Below are 21,954 nucleotides of genomic sequence, written 5' to 3'. Positions count from 1 at the left end.
AGCAGCAAAGAGCAACTCGTGCAGCATTTTGGCCCAAGCAGCACAATGCTCGGGGCGTTCTGGCTGCTGCCTGAGAGTGCAGACGGGGAACTGCTGCTGCTGCTGCTGCTGCTGCTGCTGCTGCTTCGGCTCGCAGTCGAAGCAGAGCGTGCTGCGCCCCACAATCGGCACGGCCTGCCCGCTGTAGCCGCTGCTGCCGCTCTCCAGCAAAGGCTTTGCTGCTGCAGCACAAACTCTGTTTAGCTGCTGCCGGGCTTTTAAGTTATCCAAAGCTCCGAAGCAGCAGCAAAAAGAACTCACCAAAGACACGGAGAAGTTTGCTTCCAAGATGCTGCAGCAGACTCCCATTATTCCGAACAGCAGCCGCCCGTCCACCAGTCCTGCTGCTGCTGCTGCTGCTGCTGCTGCTGCTGCTGCTGGTGGTGCTGGTGGTGCTAGTTGGGGCGCTGCTGCTGCTGCTGCTGCTGCTGCTGCGGGGTCTGCTGCTGCTGCTGCTGCTGCTGCTGCGAGGACGTCGGGGTCGAGGGGGTGGCGGTGGGCGCCGGGGACGGCTGCTGCTGCTGCTGCAGCAGCAGCGCGGGGGTCTGCGCCCGCAGCAGCAGCAGCAGCAGCAGCAGCAGCAGCAGCACGCCCCTGGCGAATGCGGAGGAGCTGCTGCGCGGAAAAAAGCCCGCTTGCTGCTGCTGCCAAGACTGCTGCTTTGCTGCTGCCCACGTGCTGCTGCCTGAAGAAGAACTGCCGATTCAAATTCGTAATATCGACTGAGTCCAAATCCAAAATCAAAATCCTATAAAAGCCCCGCAGCACCAACGCCTTCACCAGCTCGCAGCCAATCCCCCCGGCCCCCACCACCAGCACGCTCCCGCTGCACACCCTGCTGCTGCTGCTGCTGCTGCTGCTGCTGCGGAGGCTGCTGCTGCTGCTGCTGCTGTGGAGGCTGCTGCTGAGGCTGCTGCTGAGGCTGCTGAGGCCGTTGGAGGGGGAGGGGGGCCCACAGGGAGCTTTGGGGGGGCTGCGGCTCGGGGAGGGTGCTGCTGCTGCTGCTGCTGCTGCTGCTGCTGGGCGGGACGAGCTGCTGCTGGACGGGGAGGCTGCTGCTGCAGCACATCCTGCGCCGTCTGCTGCTGCTGCTGCTGCTGCAGCAGCAGACTCAGCCCTGGGATGCTCGTGGGCCCCCATCGCTCAGAAATGTCCGAAGAAGGGTGTGCGCCGACGAGGAAACCGACCCTGCTGCTGCTGCTGCTGCTGCTGCTGCAGCAACTGCTGCTGCTGCTGCTGCTGCTGCTGCTTCTGCAGCAGCAGCTGCTGCTGCTGCTGCAGTCGGAGTTAGAGGCTGCGCGGGGCTCCAGGAGGAAAGAATTGAAATGAGCAGCAAAGACAGAGCGAAGGCCCAAACGACACTCTGGGGATAACTCAGCGCCGTAGGCAGCAGCAGCAGCAGCAGCAGCAGCAGCAGCAGCAGCAGCAGCAGCAGCAGCAGCAGCAGCCGGTGGAGCACCGAGTGAAGAGCAAAAAGAGGAGCAGCAAAGCAGCAAAACGCAAGCAAATAAATAAAAATAAAATAAAATAAATTAAATTAAATTAATTAATTAAAAAGAAAAGAAAATGTAAATTAAATGTCTTAGTCTTTGCATGCGCCAAGACTGCCGCGGCGCGCAGCCGACCGGGGCTTTGGGGCTCTTCGAATTTAATTTAATTTAATTTAATTTATTTAATTAAATAAATTAAATTAATTTAATTAAATTAATTAATTAAATTAAATTAATTTAATTTATTTATTTTGTCTTTAAATGTCAATCATGTTCAACAAATAGTCGCCAGACATGTCCAAAGAAGGAGGCAAAAGCGCCGCCTGCCCCCCATGCTGCTGCTGCTGCTGCTGCTGCTGCTGCTGCTGCTGCTGCTGCTGCTGCTGCTGCTGCTGCTGCTGCTGCTGCTGCATTGGGTGGCCAGTGGTCTGGTCCACCGCTGTAACTGCGGGATTTTCTTTTTCTTTCCAACACTCAAAACTGCCAAAAGAAGAAGAGAAGCTTTCAGTCTTTGCTGCTGCTGCTGTTGCTGCTGTTGCTGCTGTTGCTTCCGTTGCTTGTGCTGCTGCTGCTGTTGCTGCTGCTGCTGGTGCCGTTTGCAGCATTTCTTTGCACAAATCGGGCTTCTGCTGCAGCCCAGCTGCTGCCGAATTCAAATTAAATAAACTGAAAAGCTTTTCATTAGTATTAAATGTTGCTGCTGGCGCTGCAGCTTCTGTGTCTTCTTTGCTAGACCCTATCCAGGACTTGTTCATCCTGCTGCTGCTGCTGCTGCTGCTGCTGTCTTCTTCAATGTTGTTGCTGCTGCTGCTGCTGCTGCATGTTTTGGGGGCGTTTCTGCTGCTGTCTGCGTTTTCGGGGCTGCTGTTCGGATTTGCTTCCGTTTGCTGCTGCTGCTTGTGTGTGGCAGCTGCATCTGGCGGGTTTGCTGCAGCAGCTGCTGCAGCAGCAGCTGCAGCAAAAGAATTAAAACAGATTTGCTGCTTCGAAGTTGTCTTTGAATTTGGACTTTCTGAAGAAGAAAGAAATTCCTTTTCCTGAAGACCGGCGCGGAAGCTGAACAAGTTCAGGTGTATAGGCAGCTCGCCACGCGCTCACCGCAGCAGCCACGCTGAAAGCCATTCAACATGGAGGAAACTGCAGCAATTAAAAGTGGAATTTAAATTAAAAATATATTTTTAAATTCATTTTTAACTTTTATTTTTATTTTTATTCTCTTTTCCAGCTTTCCGACTCTCTCTGCCGCTCACCCCAAAGCCGCCAAGTCCGACAGCCGCCGCCACAGCTGCGCCTTCTCCTCCTGGAGCGTCGAAAGCGAAATAAATAAATTAAATTAATTTAATTAATTTAATTAAATTAAATTAATTAAATTAAATTAAATTAAATTAAATTAAATTAAATTAAATTAAATTAAATTCATTTTAATTCAGTTTTACTTCCAACTTCGACTTCGCCGCCGCCGCCGCCGCCAGCGCCGCGCGCAGCAGCTCGGCTTGCTCTTGGGCTGTACGTACAGCTCGTTCTTTGAGTTGCACTTCGGCCTCCAACTGAAGTTGAAAACATTTTTAAAACTTTTAAAACTTTTAAAACTTTTAAAACTTTTAAAACTTTTAAAAGAAATTTGGAAATAAAAGGAGAACTAAGAGGGCCAGGGGGCCTCCAGGGGCCCCTACTCTGCAGATCTCGGCCTCTTGGCGCTGCAGAGACTGCTGCTGCTGCTGCTTTGCTGCTGCGAACTTATTTGCTGCTTGCTGCAGCAGCAGCAGGCGGCTGCGCATTTCTTCTCTTTCCGCAGCAGCAACTTCTCTCTCCGTCTTCAGTTCTGTCTCGAAAGAAACAAAAAGAAATAAAATAAAAATAAAAAAGAAATAAAATGGAAAACTAAAGAAGCTCCAAGTCCTCAACTGCTTCCCCGCTCAAAGACACCCAAACGAACACCTGCAGCAGCAGCAGCAGCAGCAGCAGCAGCAGCAGCAGCAGCATTGCAGCAGCAGCAGCGAACACCTGCAGCAGCAGCGAACACCTGCAGCAGCAGCAAACACCTGCAGCAGCAGCAGCAGCAGCAGCAGCAGCGGGAGAGCTCACGCTGCAGCGCCTTCTTCAAGCCTCGACACTGGTCCGCGAGGCTGGCCTGGCCGTGGGCAATTTGCTGCAGCAGTTCTGCTGCTGCTTTGTCTCTGTCTTCTTTGAGTTGGAAGTTTTCGTTTTCTCTTTTCAAAGAAAAGAGTTGGACTTCTGCTGCTGCGAGCTGCTGCTGCGCGGCTTCGAGCGCCTGCTGCAGGGCCCCGCGGACGGCCTGCAGCAGCAGCAGCGCAGCAAACGGCGCGGAGAAAAGCAAAAATGAAATAATAATTCCGGAAATTAAATTAAATTAATTCTTTTATTTCAAAATTTGCAAAGTTTCACCCGCAACTCCGCGATTTCCCGCTGCTGCTGCTCGCCGTCCCGGCGCCAGCCGCTGGCCGCCGCCTCCTGCTGCTGCGCAGCAAACGCCGAAGCTGCTCGTTTTTGAACTCCATCTTCATTTATTTTGCGTTTTAATTCATTTATTTCCGAAATGAGTTTCAGTTCTTCTTTTTTTCGGCGCAAGTCCGAAGATCGGAGGTGTTCCATCTCGGCCGCCAGGCTCTGGAACTGCCGCCGATAGCGGCAGAGGAACGAAATGTCTGCATCTTCCGCCGCCAAGTCTTCTTCTTTTTCCAAAAAAGAGTTGCTTTCTTCCATTTTCTCCGAAAAAAAGAATAAAACAGCCTTTCGCGCGAAAAAAACAAGTCCGAAAGTCCAAAGTTGCAAAACGTGAATTGTGACGGAGTGGTGGCAGAACTTGAGTCGCTTGCAGGTCGAGCTGCCTATACACCCCAAGCCGCGCGGAAACCGCAAGCCGATCTTCCATCTTCTGCCGTTCAAATTAATAAATTGTTTTCAAAATGAAATTATAATTCTTTATTCGCACTTCTCAGAAAGTTTTGAGCAGTTTTGCCGCAGAGCCCCCCAGCCCCAAGACGCAACCAACCAACCCCCCAACCGCCGCGCGAGACAGAAACGCCATTCAGGAGGACCCTATCCAACAAATGAGTTTATTTTCCGCCTTTTCTTTTCCATTTGCTATTTCAATTTAATTAATTTAATAATTTTCTCTTTCCAGCGTCGACTCTGGAAGGAACAGAAGGAAGGAGCGGATATGCGCGCAAGCTCCTGAGCCTCACCAGGCCTTCGTCGCTTCCTCTTTCCCCCAAAAAGCCCAGTCTTCTTCACTTTTTAATTATTTAAATTAAATTCAACTTTTTATTTCCTTTTTATTCACGAAGACAGCCGCGAGAGCCCGCCGCGGCGCAAACCGCTTCCCGCCCGTCTGTCTTCGCCGAAAAATCCCGTCTGCCCAGCACGCCGCTAGGGTTTAGGGTTTAGGGTTTAGGGTTTAGGGTTTAGGGTTTACTCTGCAGCCTTCCCTCGCCCTTGCCATCCAACTCGACTTCTCTTCAACTTATTTTCTTTTCTTTTCCACTTTTCAACTCCCCTAAACCCCTGCAGAGCAAAAGGCAAAAAAGAAAAAAGAAAAAGAGCAAATCTTTTGCTTCCAAGGACAGCCACGAGCGCCCCCCGTCTCCGCCAAGCCCCGCCAAACTCCCTGCTGCTGCTGCTGCTGCTGCTGCTGCTGCTGCTGCTGCTGCTGCTGCTGCTGCAGTGCGAAGTGGCTGCACACCGACGATGGAGCCTGCTGCTGTGCTGCCCCCCGCCTCCAAGGGCTCTCTCGCCTCCTACTTCCCGCCTTCGCAGCTCCCCGCCCGCTACCAGCAGCAGCAGCAGCAGCAGCAGCAGCAGCAGCAGCAGCAGCAGCAGGGGCTGCTGCAGCGGGAGGAGCCGCAGGCGCTCGCAGGCGGGCAGCCGCAGCAGCGGAGGGAGCTGCAGCAACGCCAACTCGACGAGAGACAGCTCCCACAACTGCAGCAGCAGCAGCAGCAGCAGCAGCAGCTCAAGCTGCAGCAGCAGCAGCAGCAGCAGCAGCAAGGGGCCGCTGCTGCTCTCGAGGCAGCAGCAGCAATCTTCGGCAGCAAAGAAGGCAAGGGGGCCCCCCTGTCTCACCACTCGGGCGACAGCTGCTGCAGCCCCGCAGTCTCGACAGCAGCAACAGCAGTTGCTGCTGCAGCAGGGCAAGCAGCAGCAGCAGCAGCAGCGGGAGAAGCAGCAGCAGCAACGGAGGCAGACACGGAAACAGACACAGCAGCAGCCGATGAAACAGAGACAACTGCAGCAGTAGACGCAGCAGCAGCAGCAGCAGCAAGCAGCGAGGAGGGCTCTCCACTGGCTAGGCAGCACCAACTCGCTTGGCAGCAGCAGCAGCAGCAGCAGCAGCAGCAGCAGCAGCAGCAGCAAGACGGGGAATGCGTTCAGGCCATACAGCAAGGCCAGTCTTATCAGTCCACCCCACACGAGCAGCAGCAGCAGCAGCAGCAGCAGCAGCAGCAGCAGCAGCAGCAGCCCTGGAGGCGGCTTGTAAATGGAGCAGTGGGGAAGACGCACCAGCTGCTGCTGCTGCTGCAGCAGCTGCTGCTGCAGCACCGCGCCTTGCTGCCAGTTGTCCCCTCTTTGCTGCTAGCAGCAGTGCCAGTTGCAGGGACTCTTTGCGTGCTCGTGGCAAGCCTGTTTCCAGTAAGCCCTAATTTAGGGTTTAGGGTTTGGGGTTTGGGGCTTAGTGTCTAGGGTTTAGGGTTTAGGGTTTAGGGTTTAGGGTTTAGGGTTTTGCGTGTGCGCAGCTTTGCGGGCTGCTGCCTGTCGGGTTTGGGGTTTATATGCTTTGGGGTAATCTGGTTGAGCTGCTGCAGGTAAACCCTAGACGCTAAACCCTAAACCCTAAACCCTAAACCCTAAACCCTAATTCCTCCGTTTCAACTCCTCGAGGCTGAGGCGCTGCGCCTAGGGTTTAGGGTTTAGGGTTTAGGTTTGAGGGTTTAGGGTTTGTGGCTGTTTGCAGGGCGGCAGCGGGTGGCAGCGGGCTGCAGCAGCAGCAGCTGTTTTGCTGCTGCCGCTGCTGCTGCTGCCTGCTGCTGGGTTTGTTGCTGCTGGGGGTTTGCTGCTGCTGCTGCTGCTCCCGCTGCTGTTCATCTTGATTCCTTTGGGCCTCATCTGCAGCGTGCCGCTAGCCGTAAACCCTAAACCCTAAACCCTAAACCCTAAACCCTAGGACTCGAAGCATGTGCTGCATCTTTGAACAGCCATTTTTTCCTTTCTGTCCTCCCATTGAATTTAGGGTTTAGGGTTTAGGGTTTAGGGTTTAGGGTTTAGGGTTTGGAGGCGATTTCCTTGGCTTTCTTTCTATTTCAAATTTATTTTTCGCTTCAAAGGAATATGTGTCTTCTTGGCAGCACCCTAAACCCTAAACCCTAAACCCTAAACCCTAAACCCTAGTTCCAGAATAAGAAACTAAAGTTTGCAGACGCCATAGTTTTCATTGAACTCCCTTGCTTTTAGGGTTTAGGGGGTCCAGACCCTAGGGTTTAGGGTTTAGGGTTTAGGGTTTAGGGTTTTGCTTTTTGCTGCAGGCGGTGTCTACCGGCCTTCTGTTGGTCCTCAACGTCGTCTCGCAGCCCTCCAGAGCTCTAAACCCTAAACCCTAAACCCTAAACCCTAAACCGTAGAAAGGAGGTTTTGGTGGCTCGGGCGAGGCCGCCGCGCTATTATTTTTTTAAAATAAAAAATAAAACAAAATAAGATCAAATAAATGAACTTAAATGAAATTAATTTAATTTAATTTAATTTAATTTAAATTAAATTAAATTCTGTCCGAGCTTCTACTTCTTTGAAGGATATCCATTTATTATTTATTTATTATTTTATTTATTTATTATTTTATTTATTTATTTATTTATTATTTTATTTATTTATTTATTGTTTAATTATTATTTATTATTTGTTAATTGTCTGTTTAATTATTTATTTATTTGTTTATCCATTACCAACTTTCACAATTCAAATGCGGAAATGCATGCAGAAGTCTTGTGAATTAAATGTAAAGTTAATAAATGAAATAAATGAATAAATAAATAAATAATAAAATTAGTAAATTAAATAATAAAATTAATAAATAAATAAATAAATAGATAAATTGAATTTGTTTAAACGTTTAGAACCATTCAGGTGTACGCGTACACTTGAAGAATTTCTTTCGGTGTATTCGGACATTTTAAATTTACAAATAAAATAAATAAAAACAATTAAAAACAATTTAATGAAATTAATTTTTTTAATTATTTTTAAGCAACTAAAAACAATTAAATGCAAATAAAAACAATCAAACGCAATTTAATACCATTTAATGCAATTTAATGCAATTTGAAGAAATAAAAAACAATTAAAAACAATTAATTGCAATTAAATGCAATTAAATGCAATTAAATGCAATTAAATGAAATTAAATGCAATTAAATGCAATTATTATATTAGTATGCATGCAACAAATTGAAAGTAAATAGAAATGAAAAAATAATGGAATTCAAACGAAAAGAATTATAAATAAATAATAAATTGCGCATGCGGACTGCGGTGTCTGTACACCCGAAAAGGCGGTGAAATGGAGAAGTCCAAAACCGCCTTTTGCAAAAATAAAAAACTTTTAATTAAAAACTTTCTGAGTTAAAGTTTAGATAGTAATATATTATAAATGGCACGCATGCACAAGTCTTTTGCATGCGAAATAAATTAATTGTTATATTTTAATTTTATTTAATAATGCATTATCTGGATAGTGCAGACTTGAGTGTATATACACCTGCTCCTGCCAGCTACTGCATGTATGAATAGGGTTTAGGGTTTAGAATTTAGGGTTTAGGGTTTGGGATTTAGAATTTAGGGTTTAGGGTTTAGGGTTTAGGGTTTAGGGGTTAGCGCTGCGACGCAAGACAAATAGGCCCAAAAGAGCTCGCTGGCGTAGCTTTCTGGACTTTGTTGCGAAGCAAAAATATAACTAAAGAAACACAATTCAGTGAATATAATCGAATAAATATAATTAAATAAATAAAATTAAATAAATGTAATTAAATAAATATAATTAAATAAATATATTTAAATGAATATAATTGGCAAGTGTGCCACACACTGTTACCTGCGTCGGCGCGCAGTGTACGTACACCCGAACGCGCATGCAAATAGTACTTTTTCATTTATTTATTTTTCTTCACATTTATGAAAAAAGAAAAACCGAAAACAAATAAATTTGCTCTTCCTCAAATATTAAAAAGGAAATTGAAGAGAAAGTAATTTGACTTTCAACAAAAGCAAAAGCTGCATTGGAAGAATTGAAAGGGGAAAACGAAATAAAATGCATTTAAATTGCATTTAAATTAATTTCAAATTAAAGTTTTCATTAATTGCCAACTTTTTTGCTTTTATTTTAATCTGAAAACCTTTTTTTGGCGAATTCCATTCCGGCGTTTTGCGCATGCGCTGCGCATTCAGGTGTACGTACACCTGAACGCGAGCACTGCATGCGGAATGAATTTGCGCAATTACTTCTTTAAACTGAAAATCTGAGAAAAAATAAAAGTATATTTGGAAATAAAACTTATTTTTAGGCCTCTATAGACGCAAAATTCGCAAAAAGTACTTTTGAAAATTAATTAATTAATTAATTAATTTATTTATTTATTTATTTATTTATTTATGGCAAGGTGAAGTGGCATTTGAAATTAGAAATAAAACAAGAAGAGCCAAAAAGCATTAAGAGGTGTAAAATTGCGAAAATAATTTAAAATTTTTTTTAAATATTTGAAATTAATTTAAATCATTTATTTTTTTATAATTCGAAATGAAAAAATAAACTTCGGGAAAAGCCTTTTGCAAGGCGGAGCTGTCGATACACCTGAACTTCCGCCCCCGCGGCGCAACTTTTCGACTTCTTTATTTATCATTTATTTATTATTTTGTCTATTTTATTTATTTATTTATTTATTTATTTATTTATTTATTTATTTATTTATATGAGAAACAAAAGCGAAAAGCAGCGAGGAACGAAGACAGCTGAAATATGCGAAAGTTGAATTAAATGGAAAATAAAAGAAAAGCAAAAATGCAAAAAATGCAAACAAAGAACTTCTTTGAAGTTGCAAAATAATTAAAAATGAATTAATAATAAATAAGACAAAAAGAGGAAACAATTGGAGTTGAATGGCGAAATAAATAAATTTAAAAAGAAAATAAAAGAAAAAAGAAAAAAGAAAATGACAAAAAGAGAATAAAATAAAGAATGTTAAAGTCGCAAACAAAAGTCCAAAGCGAAATTGCAAAAGGAGAAATAAATGGCAAAGTCAGAAAACAAAAAAGAATTAAATTTGGATAAGAGGAAAAGAAATAAATAAATAAAAAGGAAATAAATGGAATTAAGTTCAAATAACAAAAAGAGAAATAAATAAATAAAATAAAAAACGAAAAAATGACTGCGAAAAGCTGCAGCTGTTCAAATAAAAAGAAATAATAAAAAGAAATAATTTAATTAAAAGGAAATTTAAAGTTTAAATGGCGGTGAAGTTCTGTTTTCGTGTCAGCGTTTGTTTTCTTTAGGGTTTAGGGTTTAGGGTTTAGGGTTTAGGGTTTAGGGTTTAGGGTTTAGGCAGCCGAAGGGAAACCCTGGAAACCAGAAGTGGCGCGGGCCAGCTGTGTTTCCTGATCAGTGTAGCGGTTAGGTGTAGGGTTTAGGGGTTAGGGTTTAGGGTTTAGGGTTTAGGGTTTAGGGTTTAGGGTTTAGGGTTTAAAGGGGTAGAGGCTGTGTAAGTAAAGTTTAGTAGTGAAATGCGGATTGGGCGGAGTGGAGGGTTTTGGAGAGGGCAAAGTTGAGGTGTACGTACAGCTGGCGCGGGTGTCTGTGCAGGTCTGCGGCTGAGGGTTTAGGGTTTAGGGTTTAGGGTTTAGCAGTTCGGGCTGGCGTGTCAGTGCGAGGGTTTGGATTTCTTTTTGTTTGGAGTTTTTATTTGCAATTCGGAAAATCATTTTAAAAGGAGGCGAAGGCGGAAGCTGAGGTGTACGTACACCGCGCGTGGGGTGTCTGTGCAGCTCCGGGTTCGGCTGGCGCCGAAAGCAGCAAAAAAAGGTCCGCCGGAGCCGCTGGAAAGCCACAAACACTTCTAAAATAGTGAATTATTCTTTATTTTGATTAATTAAATCTTATTTTTGCTTTTAATCATTCAAATTCGCCGGGCCTTTCGCGTTTCGCTCCCTGCGCCGCTGCGGCGGCTGCTCCGCGCTCCCTGCTGCTGCAAAGCAGCTTCTTCCTGCCGCCTTTTTGCATTTTCTTTTTCTAAGTTGTTATTTTATTTAATATTTTGTTTGTTTTCACTCCGTGTGTCTGTCTTCCCGAGCGCAGCACGCAGCTCCGCCCCGCGGCGCGGCGCACGCAGCAGCAGCAGACCACTGGTCACGCGGCGCGCCGCAGCAGCAGCAGCAGCAGCAGCAGCAGCAGCAGCAGCAGCAAAATGAGCGCAGCAGCAGCAGAACCCGGAGCCAGAGACGCCCCCTGCTTGGGGCCCCCCCCTGTCCTCAACATCTACCATGCTGCAGCAGCAGGACTGTCAGCAGCGCAGCAGCGGCGAATTGTTTTGCTGAAGAAGAAGATAAGGGCGGAGCATGCGCGGCTTTTGAAGCTCAAGGAGGCCAAGCTGAAGGAGCTGCAGCAGCAGCAGCAGCAGCAGCAGCAGCAGCAGCAGGGGAGGAAGGGGCAGCAGCAGGAGGGCGCTCAAGCCCTCTCCAAGGAGCAGCAGGAGCAGGAACTGCGCAAACTGCAGCAGCAGCAGCTGCAGCAGCAGCAGCTGCAGCAGCAGCACGAGCTGACCTATCCCCTCACCGGCTTTGAAGTCCACTGGGCAGACGACCAACAAAACCTCGTCAGGTGGCCTTCCTGCTGCTGCTGCTGCTGCTGCTGCTGCTGCTGCTGCTGCTGTTGCTGCTGCTGCTGCTGCTGCTGTTGAATTGGCTCAGCTAGCTAGCCAAATAGCTAGCTGGCTAGCTAGCTGGCTAGCTATAGTTGGTGATGGCTAGGCTGTTTGTGGTTTGAGAAGCTGCCATCTTTGCTGCTGCTGGAGTGCTGCTGCTGCTGCTGGAGTGCTGCTGCTGCTGCTGCTGGAGTGCTGCTGCTGCTGCTGGAGTGCTGCTGCTGCTGCTGCTGGAGTGCTACTGCTGCTGCTTCTGTCTGGCCATAATCCTTGCTGCTGCTGCTTGTGTGTTTGCTGCTGCTGCTTGTGTCTGCCGCCTCGCTGCTTCCCCGCTGCTGCTGCTTCCCCCTGCTGCTGCTGCTTCCCCCCTGCTGCTGCTGCTGCTGCTGCTGCTGCTGCTGCTGCCTCGCTCCTCCTCCTCCTCCCACCACCACAACAAAAACCACACTCCTGCTGCTGCCGCCTCCCCGCTGCTGCTGCCGCTGCTGCTGCTGCTGCTGCTGCCGCCTCCCCGCCGCCGCTGCTGCTGCTGCTGCTGCTGCTGCTGCTGCTGCTGCAGGCTGCTGGTGGCGCGGGACTGGCACGTGCCGCGGGCCTTTGCGCTGGCCAAGGAGGCCCTGGCCATTCGGCGGCTGCTGCAGCCGGAGCGCATAAAGCCGCAGCAAGTCAAAGCAGCAGCAGCAAAGGGGCAGCTCTACCGCAGGGGCTTCGACAGACTCGGCCGCCCCCTCATCTACGTCAGGTCAGCAGCTAGCTAGCTAGCTAGCTAGCTGGCTAGCTGGGGGGTAGCTGGGGGTAGATGGAGGGGTAGATGGAGGGGTAGATGGAGGGGTGGCTAGCGAGCTGGCTAGCTGGGCGTCTGGCTGGGTAGATGGGTGGCTAGCTGGGTGGCTAGCTAGCTAGCTAGCTAGCTAGCTAGCTAGCTAGCTAGCTAGCTAGCTGGGCATTTGGCTGGGTAGATGGGGAGCTAGCTGGGTGGCTAGCTAGCTAGCTGGGCATTTGGCTGGGTAGATGAGTAGCTAGCTGGGTAGCTAGCTAGCTGGCTAGCTGGCTAGCTGGCTAGCTAGCTGGGTAGCTAGCTAGCTAGCTAGCTACCCAGCTAGCCAGCCAGTTGAGTGGATGGCACGGCTAGCTGGTTAGCTCGCCGAGCCGATAGCAGCTAGCTAGCTGGGAAGCCAGCCGTGTGTGTAGCCAGCTAGCTGACCACTAGGCAGCCAGGCAGATGGCTAGCTAGCTAGCTGGCTAGCTAGCTGGCTAGCTAGCTAGCTAGCTAGGATAGAAGGCGCGGAACAAGTGCAGAGCGAGCTAGCCAGCACACAGTCAACACCCCCAGCAGCAGCAGCAGCACCCCAGCAGCAGCAGCAGCAGCAGCAGCAGCAGCAGCAGCAGCAGCAGCAGCAGGAGGGCGTGGGCGGTGCTGCAGGCCGGCGCTGAGCGAGGGGTCCGGGGCGGAGGCGATAAGCCTGCTGGTGTACACTTTGGAGCGGGCGTGTCAGTCGCAGCAGCGGCACGGAGCTGCTGCTGCTGCTGCTGCTGCTGCTGCTGCTGGACTTTGTTTGCTGCTGGACTACAACAATTACTCTAATGACAATCAGCCTTCGCTGCCGACGGCGCTGCGCTTCGTCCAGCTCTTCCAGTGTATCTACGCCGAGCAGCTCGCGGCGGCTTTCCTCGTGGACACCCCCTGGTACTTCTCCGTAAGTCCGCGCTGCTGCTGCTGCTGCTGCTGCTGCTGCTGCAGCAGCGGCTGCTGCAGCGGCTGCTGCTGCTGCTGCTGCTGCTTTTTCGTTGCGGGTGGTGCTGGGGCGGCGGCTTTTTGCTGCTGTGCAGCAAACGCGTGTGCCGTGCCTGCCTACGAGCAGGAAGGGTCTGCTGCTGCTGCTGCTGCTGTGCTGCTGCTGCTGCTGCTGCTGCTGTGTGATTTGTCGAGTCGTTTCCCTCCGGGACGTTTCCAAGCCTGCTGTGGGCACGCTTGTGCCTGTGGGATGGCACGCAATTTGCTGCTGCTGCTGCTGCTGCTGCTGCTGCTGCTGCTGTTTTGTGTTTGTTTGTTAAGACTTTTTGGAATTGCATTTCTCCTTTTCTTCCGTCGCGCACCGCCGCGAAAATAAAATTCATTTCGACTTCAAATCCGGAAGAAGTGAAGCAGATATTTGACGCGGTGAGCGGCGGCGCAGTTCGCGTTCAAGTTTCTGAATTGGGGGCGATCTGGGTCATTTTTGGAGGTAGAAAGCAGCTTTTTGAATTAATTAGATGAAATTAATGATTTAAAATTCAAATAAAGCATTTTGGAAAGCCCTTTCGAGCCGGAAGCGTCCGGATCGCGCAGCTTTCCGTGCAGATCGACCCCAAGTACGTCGAGTCGTGGGTGCCCGGCGGCGAAGCCACCTCCAAGTACGACCACGAGGCTTACTGGGAAGAAGAAAATAAACAATTTGAGACTTATATGAAATTTCTTCAACAAGAATTCTTCAAAAAGTCGATGGCTCAGCGCATTGCAGAAGACGCCGCCTTCCACGCGGCCCTGGCCAGCGGCAAGTCCGTGGAAGAGGCCACCGAAATCGCCAGGAACACCACCGCGAACAAAGCCCCCGCAGGTCTCTAGGGTTTAGGGTTTAGGGTTTAGGGTTTAGGGTTTAGGGTTTGGGGTTTGGGGTTCGGGTTTGGGGTTGGGCGTGGGCGCAGGGGCGTGCGTGCAGCGTTCAGGGTTTCGGCTTCCGTTTCGGGCCAAAAGGGCGGGGCTTTTGGCTGAGGGGCTACTAGGGTTTAGGGTTTAGGGTTTAGGGTTTGGGGAAGCGGCTTTGGAGAGGGTTTTCGGGGGTTTTGAACCGGCTTTTGCTGCTGCAGGAGCAGCAGATGACAGCGCAACAGCAGAAACGCAAGACGGAGAAGAAGAAGCTGAAGACAGTGACGATCCGGACACTCCGGAGTCTTTAGAAGACGAGCAGAAGCGTTTGCTGCTGCAGGAGGCGCTGCGGAAGCAAGCAGAAGCAGAAGCAGCAGCAGCAGCACCAGCAGCAGCAGCAGCAGCGCCAGCAGCAGCAGCAGCAGCAGCAGCGCCAGCAGCAGCAGCAGCGGCGAAGCCTCACGCCGCTGCGCCTAGTAGCTCTTAACGCAGCAAAATAGAAAACTGCGTTTTCACTTTTGGGATTTCCCTGGGGCTTACCAGGCCTTTAATGCAGCAGCAGAAGAGCAGCAGCAGAAGAGCAGCAGCAAAAGAGCAGCAGCAGAGGAGCAGCAGCAAAAGAGCAGCAGCAGAAGAGCAGCAGCGAAAGAGCAGCAGCGAAAGAGCAGCAGCAAACTGTCTTTTGCTTCCTCCCCAACCTAACCCCAGCACTTTGTGTCCAGAGACTTGCTGGCTGAAGAATATTAGCTAGCTGGTCGCTAGCTGGCTGGCTGATGGCTAGCTAGCTAGCTAGCTGATGCGTAGCTAGCTAGCTGTGGAGTTGGGGCTAGCTGAGAGCTAGCTAGCTAGCTGAGGACTGGTAGATAGCTGAGAGCTAGCTAGCTAGCTGGCGAATAGCTAGCTAGCTGGCGAACAGCTAGCTAGCTGAGGGATAGCTAGCTAGCTGAGAGGTAGCCAGCTAGCTGAGAGTTAGCTAGCTAGCTGGGGGCTAGCTAGCCATCTTAAATGTAGCTAGCTAGCTGAGGGGTAGCTAGCTGGCCTGTGGCTAGCTGGGGCTTGGTGGCTAGCTGATGGCTAGCTAGCTAGCTACCTAGCAGCAAGGTGGCTGGTAGCTAGCTGGCTGCTAGCTAGCTGGCAAGCTGGCTGCACGTTGTGGCTGCTGCTGCTGCTGCTTCTGCTACTGCTGCTGCTTCTGCTACTGCTGCTGCTGCTGCTGCTACTGCTGCTGCTGCTGCTGCTGCTGTTAAATGTGAATATGAAATATAAAGTTACGAGCTTTATTTGTAGCTGGTTGCAAACCTGAAAGTCCAGAAAGCCCCAAATTGGAAACAATTATTATAATTATACTTTTAATTATAAGTATTATAATTATATTTATATTTTAATTCAAATAAATAAATTAATTATTTGAAACAAAACATTTATATCTGCTGCTTCATTTCGCCTGCCTCTCAAGTTCTGCTTCTTTCTAGCGGCTGCTGCGCTGCCACAGCTAGCCACAGCTAGCCATAGCTAGCCACAGCTAGCTACAGCTAGCCACAGCTAGCCATAGCTAGCTACGGCTAGCTGTAGCTAGCCATAATAGAATTTGAATTGCCGCTGAAGCCACAGCGCATGCGCGGGGCCGGGTGGGGCTTTGGGCGTTTCTGGTTTCTGCGCGGAGTTCAAATATTTGCGGGTCGTCTGAGCTGCAAATACAAAATTAAATATATTTAAAAACATAAATAAAAGCAATTCAGAGATATTTAAATAAATAAGGAGCTAGAAGCGCAGCAGCAGCAGCAGCGCCTGCTGCTGCTGCTGCTGCTGCTGCTGCTGCAGCGGCCGGGGCTGGGAGCACGTGGGGCGGCGGGGCGAGTCGGGTCCTTCGTTTTGCTGCTGGCTTTGGGTTTTTTCGCCCATTGGGAGTTCCAATTGGAGGAATTTTGCATTTAATTTAAATAAATAAAACAAAAAAGACAAAAAAAAGACGCAATGGGGCGCATGTACGGCAACGGCAAGGGCATGAGCGCCCCCGCCCCCCCCTTCCGCAGAAGGCCCCCCAGCTGGCTGCGGGTGAAGCCCCAGGAGGTGGAGGACCACATAGTGAAGTTGGCGAGGAAGGGGCAGACTCCCTCTCAGGTCAGCAGCAGCAGCAGCAGCAGCAGCAGCAGCAGCAGCAGCAGCGGCTGCAGCAGCAGCAGCAGGTGCTGCTGCCCGGCGGGGCGGCCGCGCACGGTGGCCGACACGACGTGGGGTGGCACCGCTCTTGTGCTTGTGCAATTTTGCTGACATTGCCAGCCTGCTGCTGCTGCAGCAGCAGCAGCAGCAGCTGCAGCAGCAGCAGCAGCTGCTGCAGCAGCAGCAGCAGCAGCAGCAGCTGTGTAGGTGGTCTTGCTGCTGCTGCTCGGGCTTGTGGCTCTCGCTGCTGCGGCTTGAGAACAGTTGCATCCACGTGGATCTTCTGTTCGGGCGTATGCACCCCTGCCGCGCTGCTGCTGCTGCTGCAGCAGCTGCAGCAGCAGCAGCAGCAGCAGCAGCAGCAGCAGCAGCAGCAGTTGAGTTAGCAGTGTTAGGGGCTCCGTGTGTGTCGGCGCTCTGCATCTGCTGCTCGCAAAAAAAGTCTTCGGCCTTTTTCGCTGCTGTTCAGCTGCAGCCGACTGGACAAGCAGCACCCTCGTGTCGATACACCGCAACTTGCTGCTGCTGCTGCTGCTGCTGCTGCAGCAGCTGCTGCTGCTGCTGCAGCGCACTGAGCAAGCAGCACCCTCGTGTCGATGCGCCACAGCTTGTTCCTGCAGCAGCAGCAGCTGCTGCTGCTGCTGCTGCAGCTGACTGACCCTGTGTCGATACACCGCGGCTTGTTGCTGCTGCTGCTGCTGCAGCAGCAGCAGCAGCAGCAGCAGCAGCAGCAGCAGCCCGGCGAGAAGCCAAGGGCGAATTATTAATTTGTTTGATTTGCTGCAAGTTGTGGGCTGGGGTGTATGTACAGATCGGCGTCACCCTCAGAGACCAGTTTGGAATTCCCCAAGTCAAAAGTGTTACTGGCAGCAAAATTCTGCGCATTCTGAAGAAGCAAGGTAAACCCTAAACCCTAAACCCTAAACCCTAAACCCTCGCTGCAAACCCTAGCCTCAGGCCCCAGTCTCAAACCCTAGTCAGCAGCTGGCAGAGCCGCTCTCAAACCCTGGTTTCGAGCCGCAGCTACTTGTAAACCCTAAACCCTAGTTTCTCAAACCCTAAACCCTAGTTTTGCAAACCCTAAACCCTAGTTTTGCAAACCCTAAACCCTCGAAAGGAATTGTTTCTCCGCATGCAACTGATAGTCAATTAATTCTTTTAAATTGTATTTCTTGGCTAACAACGCATGCAACAGCAAAAGAGCGCAAGACTCATCTTGGAGCCCCCGAAGGTTTCTGTGGCGGCCCCGCCGTCGCTCTCGCGCGCATATTTTCTTTCTTTTTTCTCTTTTTTGTTTTATTTTATTTTCAAAATAATTAATTATCTTCTGCATGCATTTTTCCAAATATTTAAATCTGTTTTCCTCGCCGTTTCGCCAGCTGGTCGTTCCGTCTCGACATGTTTCGGGTGTACAGACACCTCTGTGCTTAGGATGCTCGGGCGTGCAGCTCCGTTGTTTTTTTGAATATTTGCGAAATATAAATAAATAAATAAATAAATAAATTAATGGAATTTAGAAGTTAAAATAATTGGAAATTGTGCCAAGGAAGACGGGTGCCCACTGCAACATGAATTGCAACTTGAATTGCATTGGGCGGATCTGTGTCAGTGGGTGTCTGTTTCTCTCCTGCTGCATCCAATAAAGACTGTAACTACTTCACTGAATTGTCATTTAAAATGCATTAAATAGTTATTTAATGGTTTTTAAAATACATTAAATAGTTATTCGCGAGTTCACTGAAAGCAGCAGCTGCAGTTGCTGCTGCTGCAGCAGAGCTGCTGCAGTTGCTGCTGCTGCAGCAGAGCTGCTGCAGCTGCTGCAGCAGCAGCTGCTGCAGTTGCTGCAGCTGCTGCAGGGGCTGAAGCTGCTGCTGTGTGCTGCTGCAGGAATAGCTCCTGAGATCCCTGAGGACTTGTACTTTTTGATAAAAAAGGCAGTGGCAGTCCGCAAACATCTCGAGAAAAACAGAAAAGATGCAGACTCCAAGTTTCGACTAATTTTGGTGGAGTCCAGAATCCACCGGCTGGGCCGTTACTACCGGCGCACGAAGCAGCTGCCTGCGACGTGGAAGTACCAGAGTTCCACGGCTTCCGCGCTGGTCGCCTGACCCAAACCCTAAACCCTAAACCCTAAACCCTAAACCCTAGGCGCGTGAGCCCTAGGCGCGGAGGCCGCAGGGCCGCGGGCTGCTGCCGCGCCGCCTTCGTGGCTTGGGCCCGCTGCCGAAACCCTCGTGGCGGTTTAGAGCTGCTGCGGTGGTTTGCTGCTGCTGCAGTGGTTTGCTGCTGCTGCGGTGGTTTGCTGCTGCTGCGGTGGTTTGCTGCTGCTGCAGTGGTTTGGCGCTGCAGCGGTGGTTTGCTGCTGCTGCAGTGGTTTAGTGGCTTCAGCATTGAACCTTCTTGCTTCCTTTTTGCTTCCTCAAACAACGGCAGTTCCCGCGTGCCGAAGGCGACCAGGGGTCAAGGCCTAGGGTTTAGGGTTTAGGGTTTAGGGTTTAGGGTTTGGCGCAGAATCCTAGCCAGAGTTCAGGTCCAGCGAAGGGTTTCATAAAGAAACTGCCTAGGGTTTAGGGTTTAGGTCTGTTAACTACGACGCCCAGGGTTTAGATCGGCTAGTTGGACCTAGGGTTTAGGGTTTAGGGTTTAGGGTTTAGCTTCGTCCTAGATACCTGTGGAGGGTTTAGGGTTCAGGCTTGTTAGAGGCAGCTAGGGTTTAGGATATGGGAAACTTCGTGGCGTTTAGGGTTTAGTTTAGGGTTTAGGGTTTGGGCTCGGTTGCTGAACCTGGGGTTTAGGGTTCAAGCATTTAGGGTTTAGGGTTTGGGTTCGGTTGCTGAACCTGGGGTTTAGGGTTCAAGCATTTACCTGAGCCTAGGGTTTAGGGTTTAGGGTAGGGTTTAGGCTTAAGGGGGCACCGAGAGCTAAGAGTTCGGGCCTGCTAGCGAGGCCTAGGGTTTAGGGTTTAAGGTGGTTTTGAAGAATTAGGGTTTAGGGTTTACGGTCTAGGGTTTAGGGTTTAGGCTTGTTGGGAGGAAACTTAGCTTGAGGGTTTAGGCGCGTTAAAGGCAGCTTGGGTTAAGGGTTTAGGGTTGTGGGGACCACGTAGGGTTTAGGGTTTAGAACGTATGTAAAGCTAGGGTTTAGGGTTTAGGGTTTACGGTTGTTAGAGGCACCTAGGGTCTAGGGTTTAGGCGGCACCTAGGGTCTAGGGTTTAGGCATGTTAGAGGCAACTTGAGTTTAGGGTTTAGGGTTTAGGGTTTAGACTTTTTGGGGACACGCAGGCCTCAGGCCAAACTCTTTAGGGGCACACGTAGGGTTTAGAGTTTGGGCTTTTTGCGGGCACCTAGGGTTTAGGGTTTAGGGTTTTCGGTGAAACCTAGGGTTTAGTGCTTAGGATTATTAAGGGCGCCCATGGTTTCTTGTTTTGGCCTGTTAGGGTTTAGGCTCTCAAGGGCAACTAGGGTTTAGGGTTTATTCTCTTTAGGGTGTAGGGTTTATTCTCTTTAGGGTTTAGGGTTTATTCTCTTTAGGGTTTAGGGTTTATTCAGGGGCTAGGGTTTAAGCCTGTCAAGAACTAGGGTTTAGGGTTACCTAATTCCCAGCGACGGTGCCAATACCACTTTTAAGGGTTTAGGTTTTCGCAGGCATTTAAAAACACTGCAGCACAAGTTAGAAGGCCAGAGTCGGTAAGCAGCAGAGTCTGTTTTGAGGGTTTAGGGTTTAGGGTTTAGGGTTTAGTAGCAGCAGCAAAAGCGCCGCGGGTTCGAGTTGGCGCCGTTGGTGCAAATTAAATGAATTAGCATCAGTGTGAACTTTTAGGACTTTTGAAAATATTTATTTTAAGTTTTAAATTGAAAATATTTATTTTAAATTTTAAATCCCTTTAGAGCTTTGGGCGTTTTTGGAGAAGGGGCAGCAGCAGCAGCAACTGCAGCAGCAGCAGCAACGACAGCAGCAGCAGCAGCAGCAGCAGCAAATGGAAGAAGCAGCAGAAAGAGCAGCAGCCACGGAGGCAGCAAAGACTGCAGCCGAGCCTGCAAACAGCAGCAAAATTGTTTTAATAAAAACCTTTCTGCAGCTAAAAAGAAAATATTCGGAAGTGGCTATTCATAGCCAAAGAAATAAAACTGAAAAATATATTTTTGAATTTCAGGAAGAATTTGATTTCCATTTTGATAATTATTATGAACTTGAAAGAAAAATTCTAAAATATACTTTTAAATGCTCAGCAGCACTTCACATTTTTGGAGAAGTAAAAAGAAATGAAAAAAATGCAGAAAAACCGACGCCGCGAAAACGGGAGGAGCTGTACGTACACCGCAGCTGCGACTGGTGTATATTTGAAGCGTTTTGGAGAAATTTGGAAAAGTAATTAAATAAACAAATGAGTAATTAAATAAACAAATGAGAAGACAGAACAAAAAAGGCAAAAGAGGGGCCAACAAAAGCAGAAAAAGAGAAACTAGAGAGCAAATAAAAGGGTTTAAATTGCATTTGCTTTTGCAAAACGAAATAGACTTTCATTTAATCACTTCAGTTTATTTCTAAAAATGTTGTTTGGCACTTCCACTAAGTTGAATTTATATTATTTGATGACAATAAGACAAGAAATTGAAATAATAAAAATGTAATTTTCCGCGGAGTTCAACGAAGCAAAAGTGAAACTGAAGACTGACACCGCTGGGGCCTTGCTGCGGCTAAATTTGGGGTTTGCAGCTCTAAATTAATACTATTAAATGCAAAAAGACAACTTTTGAGCTAAAAGAATATAAATTAATAATATTAAATGCAAAAATATAACTTTTTATTCTTTTTTAATTAAAAAATGCACAAAAAGTGCAAACAAATGCCATATTGCGAGCCACGCTGAACTACCAATAGCCCAACTTATTTAAAGTTTCCAAAAACAGTTCTGCTGCAGCGTTGCACTTCGAAATGTCAGTTTTGAACTTGAACAGAAAAGCAAACAAAAAACATTTAATTTAAAATTAGACTTTTTAGTAAAGTTCTTTTTAGCGCAGTGAAATATATTTCCTTGTGCCAGTCTTTCAATGCTGCCTCTAAGTCAAAGTTGCAATACCACTTGGCCTCTGAAAACTTCTTCATTTTTGTTTTTTTCATTGCAAAAAACAAAAATAAAGAGCTTTTTTCGGGGACTCTGACTGTTTGCATGCAAAAGACTTAAAAGCCCCTCAAGAGTCTTCATGCTAAATTATCAAATGGCGCAAAAGCCATTCCGATGAAGTGTTAGAAAGACAAAATGGGATTTGACAAAAAAGAAAAAAAGATATTTCAGAAGTCCAAAGTGCACACTATAAAGCCACGCCAAGCAGAGCCCAAGGGGATACCGCATGGAAGTTTAGTTACGGGAAACTTGAAAAACTGATGCGAAGTTCTTAAAATGAATTATTGAAATTCCCTTTACCAATAAAAACATAGAAGTCAGTTTTCCAAAATAGCATGGTGTACGTACAGTGGGTTGGACTCAAGAGCTTTTTGGGGTTTGTTTGTTGCCATTTGTTTCAGATGGATGTGTTCATCTTTGTTGCATAATTAGACCTTTTTTACTTTTACTTTTGCTGACTTGCAAGAGCCAAGCACAACTTGTTCTTTTCACTTTTGAACTCTTCAAACAACCTACCAGAAGCCGGAGTGAATCGCTTCGGGAAGGTGTACGTACACCTGGAAGGTTTCGAACTGGAGCTGCGGTGTACAGACAGC

General features: G+C 48.6%; 5 protein-coding genes across 5 annotated transcripts in view; 3 read left to right on the top strand and 2 right to left on the bottom strand.

The window, feature by feature from the left end:
* ENH_00012130 (ubiquitin-activating enzyme, putative) overlaps positions 1-1,179 on the bottom strand; it is a gene marked incomplete at both ends in the record, with an annotated part of 4,686 nt that extends 3,507 nt beyond the window's left edge. The window contains one exon of the mRNA XM_013578952.1: positions 1-1,179. This exon is cut by the window's left edge and continues 333 nt beyond it. Coding sequence (XP_013434406.1) covers positions 1-1,179 — 1,179 coding nt within the window.
* Positions 1,180-3,429: 2,250 nt separating this feature from the next.
* On the bottom strand, positions 3,430-4,253 carry ENH_00012120 (hypothetical protein, conserved; the record flags this gene model as incomplete). The annotated part of the gene is made up of 2 exons (XM_013578951.1): positions 3,430-3,825; positions 3,936-4,253. The coding sequence occupies 2 exons, from the start codon at positions 4,251-4,253 to the stop codon at positions 3,430-3,432; spliced, it is 714 nt and encodes a 237-aa protein (XP_013434405.1).
* Positions 4,254-5,237: 984 nt separating this feature from the next.
* Positions 5,238-7,144, top strand: ENH_00012110 (hypothetical protein, conserved; the record flags this gene model as incomplete). The annotated part of the gene is made up of 4 exons (XM_013578950.1): positions 5,238-6,179; positions 6,284-6,352; positions 6,502-6,672; positions 7,070-7,144. 4 exons carry the CDS (start codon positions 5,238-5,240, stop codon positions 7,142-7,144), a joined length of 1,257 nt encoding a protein of 418 aa, XP_013434404.1.
* A 3,846-nt stretch (positions 7,145-10,990) lies between these two features.
* On the top strand, positions 10,991-14,559 carry ENH_00012100 (CRAL/TRIO domain-containing protein, putative; the record flags this gene model as incomplete). Its single annotated transcript, XM_013578949.1, has 5 exons — positions 10,991-11,403; positions 12,870-13,143; positions 13,503-13,607; positions 13,788-14,043; positions 14,294-14,559. 5 exons carry the CDS (start codon positions 10,991-10,993, stop codon positions 14,557-14,559), a joined length of 1,314 nt encoding a protein of 437 aa, XP_013434403.1.
* Positions 14,560-16,046: 1,487 nt separating this feature from the next.
* Positions 16,047-18,340, top strand: ENH_00012090 (40S ribosomal protein S13, putative; the record flags this gene model as incomplete). The annotated part of the gene is made up of 3 exons (XM_013578948.1): positions 16,047-16,193; positions 17,044-17,131; positions 18,120-18,340. The coding sequence occupies 3 exons, from the start codon at positions 16,047-16,049 to the stop codon at positions 18,338-18,340; spliced, it is 456 nt and encodes a 151-aa protein (XP_013434402.1).
* Positions 18,341-21,954: the final 3,614 nt, after the last annotated feature.

The sequence above is a fragment of the Eimeria necatrix genome, genomic scaffold, assembly GCF_000499385.1.
Source record: "Eimeria necatrix Houghton genomic scaffold, Enh_scaff137, whole genome shotgun sequence".
In the NCBI taxonomy this organism is placed as follows: Eukaryota; Apicomplexa; class Conoidasida; order Eucoccidiorida; family Eimeriidae; genus Eimeria; species Eimeria necatrix.
This window is presented reverse-complemented; position numbering and strand designations above follow the sequence as displayed.